This window comes from Leptonotus elevatus, chromosome 12, assembly GCF_054856555.1.
Source record: "Leptonotus elevatus isolate MCC_2025b chromosome 12, RoL_Lele_1.0, whole genome shotgun sequence".
NCBI lineage: Eukaryota > Metazoa > Chordata > Actinopteri > Syngnathiformes > Syngnathidae > Leptonotus > Leptonotus elevatus.
Genome location: NC_141250.1, coordinates 1,723,628 through 1,737,347, shown reverse-complemented (window position 1 = coordinate 1,737,347; position 13,720 = coordinate 1,723,628). Strand labels below are relative to the sequence as shown.

Sequence of the window (13,720 nt, the reverse complement as noted above, 5' to 3'; positions counted from 1 at the left end):
TCATTTATTTGTAAGGCTAGAAGATTAACCAAAATTTTATAGCGATTTTGGCTTCTCTGGATCATTACGATCGAAACGATTAATGTGCAAATTGCTGCGGCGCATTTACAAGTTCCCTACATTGTGAAAGGACCCTGAATGCACCATGTAGCTTGTAGCTAGCCCGGAGCAAATCGGTGGATTCTGCTGTCCCTAAGTGTCCTATAAGCTGTTTAATAGCACTCCAGTTAAAGTTAATTGTAAAACTAAACGTACGATAAGGAGAATTACATAGTGTGTATTTAAATACAAAACATGCTTCGTTTTTAACACATTGCGAGCCGAGAATCCACTCTACTCTACTCTGCAAACGCCCCGTCTCCACCAACAAATCTACCCTACCCTACTCTACTCTACTCTACTCTACTCTACTCTACTCTACTCTACTCTACTCTACTCTACTCTACTCTACTCTACTCTACTCTACTCTACTCTACTCTACTCTACTCGCTTTTTCTGGTACCTGCTTCCTTTGCCGTTCTAAAAAAAAGTAGCCCAGTTCCAAAACGTGATGTAATTATTTTGGACGCCAATGATTGGTTCGAGACATGTCGTCATCAATGTGCAGCTGCACAATCCACCACCCCGGGAAAACAGCTGCCATTAATGATGAAGAGAGGACAACAATGGCTTTCAAACAGAATAATGTTTGGGCTTTTGAAGAGGTGCAAGCCTTTTTAACATTATTGAATGCAGTCTTCTGGTTGCTGAAATAAACAGGCACAAACCATTGTTTGCGCTCTCTATTGTTTTTGCCTGTGTGTGCAGTGCACGCTAGCTGCGGTCACTTTAGCATGACATCACTGGCAAGGTGAGGAGGGGCTCCCGGGTGGTGGCCATGGCAGTGGAGACGCACTGCCTTTTGGTGTAGAGCCAAGTAGAGCAGAGCAGAGATGAGTAGAGTAGGGTAGATACCGTCGGTGGAAACGAGGCTTTAATGTTGCGCGGGATACCAGTACCGTACCTCGATGTTTTGGCGTCCAAAAGCTATTGGCAGTGTTAGGGCTGCACTATATTGGTAAAAAATTACTTTTTGGGGGTCTGCAATATATTGCGATGTTAAAAATAGAAGAATTTTCACCAGATAACTTGAATAGCTGTTTGGGAAGAATTTGTTTAACTCACCATTGAATTCATATAATATCAAATGTGCATTGCATTTGGTCTCCATTGTAATGAATGTGGGTAATTTTTTTCAAATCAAATTTTTGTCTTAGCAATGTGACAAATAAAATAAAAAAATGATTGTACTCAAGTCTCCATGGCATGAGTAATCAATAGAAAAAAGTCATTTTGGGGTTGAACTAATCCTTTAATGTTTTATTCCAATGCAAAAACTCTTCATCTTACCACAAATATTTGTCTTATTTTTAATTAAATTATTATCATTAGCATTATAATAGATGCAAATTGTATTATAAATGTAATGAGATTTGTTTGGACCATAAATAAGACATTATTATTATTATATAAACACTAGTATATTAACCATTGACTGATATTAACCCACCAACTGCAAGATGCAGCCTGTGCCCGGTCCACTCGTTTAAGGCAGCTGCCCTCACCATGTTTGCAGCATTATCTGTCTGATGGCATTTTATACCGCTTGTCAGACATGTGGATCTTTTTTTTTTTTTTACCCTCTTTAGTTACGGTGTTGGATGGCACCATGTTTTTCGCCAGGTGAAAAGTTATTGCATTCATGATTGGCTGGCGTCTATAATTGTTTTTCGAGTAGATGAAGTTTCACCTCGGGTCCCACTTCTTAGTTTGAACTGGTCATACAGGGGCTTGTGATGGTCACTGATCAGCAGGAGAGCGAGACAGCCTGTGCAGAGCATGGAGTAGCTCGCTGCCTTTATGAAGCAAAACGAATGTTTGCTTGTTCTAAAAATAAAAATAAAAAAGATAAAAAGACCGCACGTCTTGCGATGTGACGATCGCGAATGCGCACATCTCAATCGCGATGTTCAAACGATATACCGTGCAGACCTACTGCACAATATTGGAAAATCATGCAATATGTGATATAGTTGCTGAATATAGCGATATATTATTGCGATATTTAACATGTACCTAAAGAAATAAAATTTTTAGTATCTCATGAAATTTTTTTGTTCATGCAGCAAAATAAGCAAACTCAATATATTCTTAGTTAATTAATTGTAATTACATCGAGATAATGTTCAACAATTGGATGGCGGTGCATACTTTAGTTAGCGGCTGACTGGTCAAATTCAGATAAAAGCATAAAATTCCATATGAAACTTATTGCATGTCTTTGCGATATGCATGTTGCATGGGCCAATATCGCAATTTCAATATTTTTTCTATATATTGTGCAGCCCTACTCGGCATAAAAATTTTTTTTTGCACCGGTACTTAAAAAAATAAATACGAGACAGCCCACCAACTCTGTTTTAAAGGCAGGTACACATACATGCATGGCTGCCTGTCTACCAATATGCGGAAAACGCCTTAAGCAGCACGCCTCTTTTAGCTTGGGTGCTAAAGGGCTCAGGAAGATGGCTTAACGCACTGTCCACTCCTCGTTGAGCATCACATGGAACTTTTTTCTTACATGGCCGACAGCCACGGCAAGCCAACCGTCATGATGTTTTGTAACAAGAGCACTCCTGGCCCTGCAGTGGACAAAAGAGCCGCATTTCCACCACAGGAACTTCGGGGTAAATTTACGGGGCCAGCCCCGTATGTGTGTGTCCCCACTGCAGGAGCCTTCTCGACCGAGCCACATTTACGGGAACTTAAGGATCGGAGCGGAGGTCATACTCAAGGATAGGTAATCCGTCTGCCTGATAAACAAGTCCCGATCGGAGTCCGGCGCTGATTGGCTAAACCTAGGGCAGGATGTGACGCCATCCAAACCACCCAAAAAGTGAGTTTTTAAACCCCAGCTGAAGAGGCGCGTGTTACTCAGCAGTGAAGGAACACATTTTTCTTAAAAAAATAAAAATGGACGATAACTGGACAGACGAGGATGTGCAGGCCTTGCTTGCCTACTAGGGTACGGAGGAAATACAGAGGGGGTTTGACTCATTGCGGCGGAATGAGAAAATATACCAGCAGATATCAGCCTACCTCGATTCACTTGGAATACACCACACAGCAAAGCAATCCCGCGAAAAAAATAAAGAAACGGAAACAAGACTTATCGAAAGCACAAAGATCACAACAGCCGGGGCGGTTCTGACCGCAAAATTAACATGCGGTACAGTCAACTAGAACTGGGCAGACATCCATGAATGAAACTGTGGAGGAAAGCAGAGATTCAAGTCCCGGCGAGCTTTTGTCTACAGGTAATAACAGCATTCCACCTTTATTTCATGTTGTTTTCAGCCATTGTTGCTAAAGAGGCTAACGTTAGCCTATTAAGTGGCTAGCACGCAGCCTAGGTTGAAGCCAAACAGCTCAGTTAATTTGTGGGAAGAAGACTGGCTTGTTTACTTATTTGTGCTGTAGATATGGCACGTTTCTCATGTTTGTCCATGTTTTCTGTGTTTTACAGCAACTCTCGGAGACAACGCAGGTCTCGTTTGTGGAATCAACCTCCTGCATCACTCCTCGCCATTTTGGGAGGAGTATACAGTGAGTATACAAACAGTTGAATTGGATATTGGATATTTATTCGGCAGATTTAAAGACACTCATTTAACTTGCAATACTTGCCAGCAATTTGTTTTTTTTTTTTGTTCTAACGTGTGACGTGTTCATAATAGTCCAGGGTATACATCACAAGACAGTAATTGTTTAAAAAAAAAAATCATAATATGAGCTGATTTAATCCATCTTTTGTTAATTCAACATATACATTTGACTTGTAATGTACATTAGCTTATTTTCAAACAACTTGTAAAGTGTTCCTAATCATCCAACATACATATATCATGAGACAGTAATGATGTTTGATGTATTTAATTTGAATTAATTTGATGTATTTTTATTCTAACTGAAAATAACACTGCTGGTTAATTTTGTCTTTTGCTGTTCCCGAAAAAAATACACAAACAAAAATTTTACTTCTGTGTTATGAGTATTCAATCTGATTATTTTCCATTTAATTCTTCTGCAGGAAAGAGAAAAAGGGACTTTGAATTAGAGCTCTTGAAGGAAGTTGAGGAGGATAGGAAGGAGACCAGAGAGCAGCAAGAACGGGCTGCTGCTGCACACTACATGCTGCGTAGGCAGGAAGCTGAAGAGTCGAGGAGGGCAGTTTCAGCAGGGACTTGGGGGGGCGGGGGTGTTCTTGTGGTCCTCTTCAATAGGAATCAGCCGATTCTCAACCCCCCACCTTGGACTGAAGACCCAGACTGAACGCTTTTGTTTAGTTTTTACGTTTTATTGCACACTTTTTACTATATTGCACATCTTTTTTTTTTTCTCACAATGTGTATAATTGTGCCTTATTTAAAATTTTAATTTTTGTGTTTTGAAATAAAGACTCTTCAATGCTGACATTTGTTCATGTGTTTAATTGAAATTAAATTAATTTCATTAATTTGTAAAATAAAAAAATACAATATAAAGCAATGAATAAAGTAAAAGAAATGAAAGGGGACAGAAAGAAGTAAAACTGTTTTGTCTGCCCCTGCCCTGATCAAGATGAAAAAAAGAAAAAGAAAAACAAAATGAATGACAGCGAGCAAAAAAAAAGGCATAAAGCAAACATGTTTACACGTGAAATAGGAAGTTGCATCTTTCAGCTTTTACATGTGTTTCCAAGCTAAAGTAATTACAGCAATCAAGCCACACATGTAAAAATGGTATTGTTATCTTAAAAGACAACACTAGTGACACTGTAGAACGCTAACGTATTTTCAGGTAGCGCATTAGAGCAGCACGAGCCGCACCACCTGTATCAACCCCATCATTAAGCTGGTTTAGGTGAACAGGATTTGCCCATTCCTGTCTGAAGTCCTCACCATGGCTTTCACACAGGTTGTGGAGCACACAGCATGTGATCACCATCGATTTGACCAAATCAGTGTTAGTCATTTCTTATCAGAAGACAGCGCCATCTGCTCTTTAGCTACCCAAAAGCATTTTCCAGCACCACTCTAGCTCTGCTTATTCTGAAATTGTAGTTTGTCTGTTCTTCTGTGAGGCGACAATTGTCCATGAAGGGTTTCGTGAGCAAGTTGGTCTGCGGATATGCAGCATCACCCAGTATGTAGTAGCCCATGTCATGTACCTCAATGACATGTGTTGGTCCCGGGAACTTGCCGTCAGTGTCCAGCATTTTCCCATGTCCAGACCTGCGCAGAACTCTGGCATCATGCATGCTGCCAGGAAGCCCAGCAAAAAACATTCCAAAAGAGTCCTTTGCCATCCACAACAGCCTGCAGGACAATGGAATACCAGCCTTTTCGGTTAAAATAATGTGTATGGTACTCCTGTGGTGCTAAGATGGGGATATGCGATCCATCTATTGCACCGATACATTGTGGAAGTCCCCATCTATTTTCAAAAAATTAGCTATTTCCTGTAGTGTGTCTGCATCTGGGAACTGAATAACTTGAGGCCAAAGTATATTTTCTACAGCTGAACAAAAATCCTTCAAACACTTGCAAGTGGTTGATCGGCTGACTCCTAACAAGTGGCATATGCTTTTGTAGTCTTCATTTGTTGCCAGTTTCCACACTGCAAATGCAACCCTTTGCTGGAGTGGCACGCAGAGGCAAAAATGTGTGTCCTGCTTTTCCATCGCAGGTTGCACACAGGTACCTAAAGGTTTCCCATGACATCCTGAAGTTCTGCGGCCACTGCTCATCGGAGAAATACGGAACCACAACTTTCCACCATTCATCACTTCTTTTGTGAACCCAAACAATGGGATAAGCACGCCGCGCGCGTCGGAGAATACTCTGCAACACAGATAAAAGTTAATCGTTTGAACCAGACGCATAAACACGACATGAAATGTGCATGCATTTTTAAATCCGTAATCTTTAAAAAATCTAAATATATATAAATAAATATCTTACCCTTTATATCCATGTGCGACGACGACGTGCATTCTCTGCTAAGGACTCTTCCACCAAAAGGATTCTCCTTATAATCCTTTGTTTATTTTCTTTCCACTCACTGATAGACTTTTAAAATTATTTGTCTCTCCTCTCATTCAAACCTTCCATCCACGCCATGTACACAAACATGAAAATCAGAAAAACAGCAACCGCTTCTTCGCCTACCATGTTTTCCTCGTTCTGAGTTTTCCGACGCGCTTCGGTGACGTCGCGGGAGAAACCGTCGCACAACGATTACGTTAGGGTGGCGTCACAGGAGAAACCGCCGCACAGCGATTACGTGTCAATCGAAACACGTGATGTCGCAAAAGGACCATACTCCGCAGTGGAGACACGGCCACAAGAGGGCCGATTGAGAGGACGGTTCCTGTGTTAGTCCTGTCCCCCTCCCCATACCCGAACATCCTGCGGTGGAAACGCGGCTAAGGTGCGTTCAATGGGCTTACGCAGCTTTCGTTCTGCCAGTCGTATTCTCATACACTCCATACGGGAGGAACTATGAAAGACAAGCTTACTTTCACTCGCTGTGCCCATGACGCTTATCAGCCTCTGCGTCGTCTGAGACATAAAATCCTTATGAAATGTAGTAAATTCTTATGAAATGTGGTACAGTTGGCTGGTAATGCTGATAACAACCTATTTTCAGTGACAAAACAAATTGAAAAGTGAAAGGAGATCTATAGAAGGGGTGAACTTGGTAAAGAAGACTAATCTTGGTAAAATAGCAGATTTAAAGCAGGCCAAGAATTTCTTACTCTGGGGACTGGCCAACCAAATAACGCTAACAGGATATTTGCAGTCATGGCAAAACAGCCACCCCAATTTACATCCTTTTGGAGGATAGACCATTTTCTTACATCCTGTTCGGGCGTCCAGGGGTTCTATAAATTCATAAAAATGTCCGGTTGGCATTGCGTGACTAATAGGAGGTGAAGTACAACGTGTAACTGCGACTGGTACCACAATTTCAAAGCCGGGCGGGGCAAGTGTCCTCTCTCTCTTTTTTTTTTTTATATAAATGGGAATATGGTCACCCTACATAACAGTACTTGTAAAGTCAGCAGACAGAGGGGACCACACGGTTCCAATATGAGCTTTCTTTTTACAATATTGTGAGTGTTTATACAGTATCATGTGCTTTATTAATATTGACTACCTCCCCACAGCACCGTGATAAATATTACATTGTGAAATTTAGATATGCTAAATCCTAATCAGAACTCCAGTTAATATGGCAAATTTGCTGTCCAGTCGAAAAAAAGTCTTGACATCACCATTTGTGCCATTTCAAAATGGTTTAAAATTAACTAGAAAATGTATTTTGATAACCTACTTAAAGTAAAAGTGGATACCATCAACAACTTTAACACTGATGAGATAGAACCATCGAACTGCTGAAAAGAGATCTAATGCGTGGGGCAGTTGCTAACAATCACATTGCTCGATTCATTAAACCCTTCGCCTCAGTACAAATCAATCATAGTCAGGGTAAAACTCATGTACCACTGGTCCGATCAAACATATAATTCATATTAAGGTTTAAACTTAAAAACGATGTAAGGTTTAAACTTAAAAGCGATATGTAGTTGACCCCATGTATTTGAGGCCTTGTCTAGTTTAGCCCTGTGTTAACGGCTAGCGTTGTCAAAAGCACAAGGCTAACTTGAAATGTTAGCTTACCATGTAGCAGAAAATGTTAGCGAGGACCTGACTGTTTATTAAAGTCTTGTACAACATACAGTACTTACATTTTTCTTTGCCGTTCCATTTCAGCTTTCCTTTCCTCCTCCTCCTTCCTCTGCTTTTCGTCCAGGGCATTCCTCTTGCTCAATGTCCTTCCAAAAATGTCGATGCGCTCCGGCGGCGATGCCGCTCTGTCCCTCCGAGAAGAGGTTGTGGCAGACCGGGAACGAGAACGTGAATCTCTGCGCCTGTTCCTCTTCGATTCTCTTGACTTGGAGCGCTTCTTTGACCTCTCCCTGTCTCTAGATCGTGACCGACTCCTTTTCTTGCTGTGCTTGCTGCTTTTGGAGTGTTTTGACCGGGATGAGCTTCGGCTTCGAGAGCGGCCCATGTTAACCACTTAACTAGTCAAACGCTAACTAACCAGTAAAGCGTGAGCAGTATCCAGCGTTTAGTACCAAACCCAAACGCGCTTTCTTAAGTTATTTTTGTTTAAAATGAACAATCGTACCCACTTTAACAGTTGTGTTTTAACAGAAATTGTCATTCGAAAGCAGTTGTTTGGAGCTTGCTAGCTTGTATCCAGCAAAGATGGCGATTTAACGAATACTATTTTTCCCATCATGCAAAGCGGAGGGAGTTGGGTTTTGATTCGGCATTCTTCGGGACTTTTTAACCAATGAAATGTCATTCTCTATTCCAGTGATTCCTAAAACAGGGATGTAACGGAGAAGAAGTGTCTATTATAGGGACATATTGGAAAATGAACCTGTTGTAGTTAACTCAAAATTAATATTATTTAAAGCTCATTCATGACTGTTATGTTGCGATGCTGTGGAACCGTTATACCAGCCACTGAAAGTGATGCACTTTGTGTAATACAATTCCGAACATCCGGGCATTTCTGCAATGTCCACAATGCAACACTTCATTTTCACGGTGTATTAGTATTGCTTTTGCCTGTGACTAGCTTACAAACCAGGTATATTTATTATAGTAGTCAACCAACATTTTATCACTTATTCAAATCAAAATAATCCTCACAAATCAAATTACAATGATCCAAATTCCAATGCTTTTTAATGAGTGGAGAGCGTCATTTCACCGAGGAAAAATGCTGCATTCGAGGAAAGTGGGAAATATCCTACTCGGATTGTGTCAGTTCCGACCTCAAAGCGTTCGAGGCAAATGTTCATATGAAAGGACATATGTTCACGTGACACAACGTGATTTGGAATGACTGCGTTAACCACAGCAACAAAGAATTTATTTATCGGAATCAGTCATGTTTGTTGTTTAGATTTGCCTCAGACGCCTTGAGGGCGGAACTGGGACGCTGCGAGTGGGATAAATCCTACTTCAAACCCTCCTCGAATACAGCATAAGACCGCCATTGTGACTGGTGGAATAATTTCGATATTGTCAATAACAATGTACTGACAATTCCAAGCTTACGTCACAAATCAAAATGGCGGTCAACTCGGTGAAATTACATGCTGCACTCATTAAAAAGGATGGACTTTAGATAGTTGTAATTTGATTTGTGAGGATTATTTTGATTTCAATGTCATTTGACTACTATAACAATCTGGCTGGTTTGTATGATAATAAGAGGCAAAAGCAATACAATAGGCTTCACCGTTTGTTTTCACTGTACAAAGTGAAAGCATTTACATTGCGTTGTATTGGGAAAATATCAGAAATGCCTGGATGTTAGGAATTGGGAATAGGAAGTAGCTACTGTTCCGATGGGTATAATTTGTGTGCTCATTTTATTACTGATGTTTGTGTTCACAGCAAACAAGTATTTTGATCATTCTTTCATTGAAGAAAACAACACAAGCACAACCATACACTCCCCAAACTCTCCCTATTCTCGACCTTCCTCCTTACTACCAGTAGTTCAAATTGTAATATCTTACACCTACTGCCTACAACTGAAGTAACTCCTTTTGTGTTCTATTGACAATTCCGAACAGCCGCGCATTTCTGATATTTCAGCAATGCAACGCAACGCAACGCAATGCAATGCAAATGGTTCCTTTACACTGCGAATACAAACAGCGTTTTGCATTGCTTTTGCCTGTGACTGACATACAAACCAGGCAGATTGTTAAAGTAATCAAATGACATTTCATTACATTTTGAAATCAAAATAATCCTCACAAATCATATTACAACGACCCAAAGTCCAATGTTTTTCAATCAGCGGAGAATGTTATTTCACCAAGTTTAACGCCATTTTGACGTAAGCTCGGAATTGTCAAGAGAGGACATTTGGAGCTATTCAATTATATGAAATGTGAAGGGGTTGGAGCTTTGTTACCTTTGATTGCATCACAAACGAAAATGGCTTCCCTCAGTGCAAGCACTTTTTTGAAGAGGAAAAAGTAAGTGTATAATTAAACAAATTGAATACAATTTATAAGACTTGATAAAAGGTCACTGTTTATGAGGTAAAAAAAACTAATACTGATCTCCAACCAGTAGCCTGAAATCAAAGTAGGGTGTCCAAAATGGTCATTTTATCCCATGGCCATTTGGAGCCATCCTGTGCCCCTACCAAAGACCTAAGTGCCTTTAAAGTCTCTAAATACTTAGTAGAGTCCCCAAATATGATGGTAAATCATTTGAAACCCCACCAAAACAAAACACTTCCAAGATAATTGGACCCAAAACGTGAACAAATTTATTGCATTTAAATACAAATATAAAATACATTTTAAAAGGTTAATAATATCTCTAAAAAATATGCCTACTGTATTTGCATGTTAGTGCATATTCTGATAGACATTGCGAGAATACATAGACATAGCAATTACAGCAATTATAGCAATTAATTAATTAATTACAGCAATTTACAGGTCAGTACCCAGTGTTTTAAATGGGCCGGTACGCACCGGTACGGAGCTCCGGCACTTCTAAAAATCTCTCTTGAGCGTTCAGGTACTTCTCAACGCGCAAAGAACGTACTGTCAGGGTACCCGTACGCTTGTTTGACAATGCATGTTTTGATCCCAAAAAGCTTACATGTAGTATATAAGTGTGTGCGCTCATCACATCCCCAAGTGCACGTTTACTCCAGTACCCATATAGCTCTGTGCTTTACAAGAGAAGCGCGCATACCAGTGGCAAGCGGGCATAATAAGCTATAAATGCAGTGCATGCCCAAGACCCCAAAGAAGCACTAGGGAACTTTTCAACCTTAATAAAATATGTTCATATCTCTTCTGATGAAACATTGACTTAAAACTAGTTGAATGCTACCTTTGCCATGGCCTGAGGAGGTTTATATAATTTATAGCATTTTTACACACATACACACACACACCCCTACACACACTCCCGCACACACACGCAAATACACACGCACCCCCCCCCCCCACATACACACACACACGCACACACACACACACACACACACATGGGGCCGGGTCCGCAGACCTGCCGTGAGTTATTTTAATTAGATTTTACATTTTTAAACTGCACATACTGATTTTTACTATCAAGGTAACTTTTTACATGCTATACCTCTTATATCATAAATCTATCTATCTATCTTTCTATATATATATATATATATATACGCGATCTTTTGATTTACTAATAAAACCTGGAAAAATGCTAACTAGCCATAGGTAAAATCAGCGAGGTGGGGGGTGAGTTACTATTTGGTTTGATAATTTATAATAAACTGCTACCATTTCTATTTAATATTTGATAGTATAACCAGTTTTTATATAATTTTACTGAAGCTAAATTTTTTCCCCTTGTTTTGTGGCAAAACAACTAACAATATCTCTCCTAGACAGCCTCTTCATTCTGGTAAAAATTTCAGCTATCCCCTCCCCTCTTCACCTCTCCAGTCCATAGCCTGAGGTCAAAAAACTTATTCAGGGAAATGTATGTGTAAACCGGCTTACTTGCAGGTCCCCTTACTCAATAGTATTTTATGCCAAGACCCCTGGGCTATCAACATGACAATGTGACAATAGCAACCTTTTTCGAAAGAGATCCTGTGTTTGTTAAGTGTTTCCTGCTGAAGAACAACCGCAGGGCAGCGCAAGTGCCAATGAAAGAAGAGGACCAACTTTGATCACGCATGAGACAGCAATGGACTTTTGGATTAACTTGAGCCAGCACACCTTCTTTGTGTTTCTTTGGATTTCACAGTGGAGGAATGAGTCATGCATTGCAATCCTGGGTGATTATAAAATCCTGACCTCTTATTGTCTGGGGAAAAGATGATGCCTAAAAAAAAAAAAAAAAAATCCTAACGAACAGGAACAACTATGAGTCCATCTTCCGCTCACATTTCACAGATAAGCATCCAATTTTTAGTACACCTGTGACCCTAATGAGAACACACAGTATTGAAAATAGATGGATGTTTGTTTGTTTTTATTTGTTAAGTTTTCCTTTCGGACAATCATTGTGACAATTTTCAACATTCAATTTTCACATACATAATTACACCCAAAAAGAAAAAGGGCTGACGGGATGAAGCCAAATCTTATTAATTCCCGTCCCCAGTATACATTAGGACGTAGATAATCGAGATGTTAAACCTCTTTGTGAAACAAAGGAAAAGTTCAATTTTTTCCAATTTGTTGACTTTATTTAAATTACAACTCAACACCATATCAACTTTTTTATTTGCTGATAAACTGTATAAACGGGTGTCTACTAATGCATGACCTGGTCATTATTAGTGATTTTTTCAAGCCCATACCGATTATTAGTAGTCACGGAGACCAATAACTGATATTTGCAGTAACCTTTTTCTTTGAATTTTAAACATATAAATAATTAACAGCTTTGTTTAAAAATTATAGCAAAAATGGCAGGGAGCTTCGAGGGTCATCAGCATGTGTTAAGTTAAATTAAAAAGTAAGTAAGTAAATAGTTCCCTAAAGTTTTCTACTGTAAATAAAAAAAATAAAAAAATTCAACTTAATTTCTTCTTCTTTTTTAATTATTATTATTTTTTTTTTCAAAATAAAAAGTGTAGGGAGTTCCCAGTGTCAGCATCATACTTTTATTCAGTGGAAATTTTAATAAATCCATTAATGAAAATTTCCCTTTATCTAACTGAGTGACAAATGCATGCGAATGTAGCTAATTTATGGTTTTCGTCAGAGTTTGTAAAAAGTTTTAAAGATCTTTGCAGACAGTGAAAAATTATATATATGTTTGAAAATTTTTGCAAGGTAAAAACTGTGAACATCTCACAAATCCTGATGAAAACCCTACATTTCCTATGTTCGCAAGCATTCGACGCTCGGTGAGCTACAAACCAGCTTTATCGGCCTTCCACATTCGTAAAAAGGCAGATGCCGATATTTGTCAACATGCCAAATATCTACATGGCTACTAGTCGAAAAGAGACCCACTTTCTTTATCAAGAAAGTGGATGTGGCTTGCCAGGCTACTAAATATCGGCACCGATAATCGTCCCGGCCGATAATCGGTCTATCCCTAGTCATTATTTTGTAAAGAGTGGGATGAACACAATTTGGCTGTTTTTCCTCTCTTTGGACGAGCACGTACTACCCAAGCATTGCGTCATTTTTGAGCTTACGCCAGTGAGCGATGACATTCAAATTGACTTCTGTCTTTGTAACGAATGGGGAAAAGTGGAAGGGACATGCCATAAAGCAGTCAGCACATTTGTAGTTTTTTGTGCGGCAGTGTTCCTACCATCCTCCTCAAAGTTGTTTAGTGCCAGTAAAAATGATACAGACCCCCTCAGGCCACGACAAAGGTACCATTCAACTAGTTTTAAGTTGATGTTTCATCAGAAGAGTTATGGAAATATTTTATTATGGTTGAAAAGTTCCTTAGTGCTACTTTAAGCCACCTCTTCATGCCAGAAGCTGCATCAAAGCTTTCTGTATGCTCTTGCATAAAAAAGAGTGAAGGACAAAGTATTAAAAAACATATTTACATGTTTT

At 39.5% G+C, this 13,720-nt stretch overlaps 1 protein-coding gene across 4 annotated transcripts in view; it reads right to left on the bottom strand.

Moving 5' to 3' along the window:
• LOC147164244 (arginine and glutamate-rich protein 1-B-like) overlaps positions 1–8,365 on the bottom strand; it is a 31,345-nt gene extending 22,980 nt beyond the window's left edge. For all 4 annotated transcript variants that reach the window (XM_086091037.1, XM_086091036.1, XM_086091039.1 and 1 more), the window contains exon 1: positions 7,832–8,365. In XM_086091037.1, the coding sequence (XP_085947163.1) occupies positions 7,832–8,157 (326 nt within the window). In that variant the 5' untranslated portion in view covers positions 8,158–8,365. The remainder of the gene's footprint in view (positions 1–7,831) is intronic.
• Positions 8,366–13,720: the final 5,355 nt, after the last annotated feature.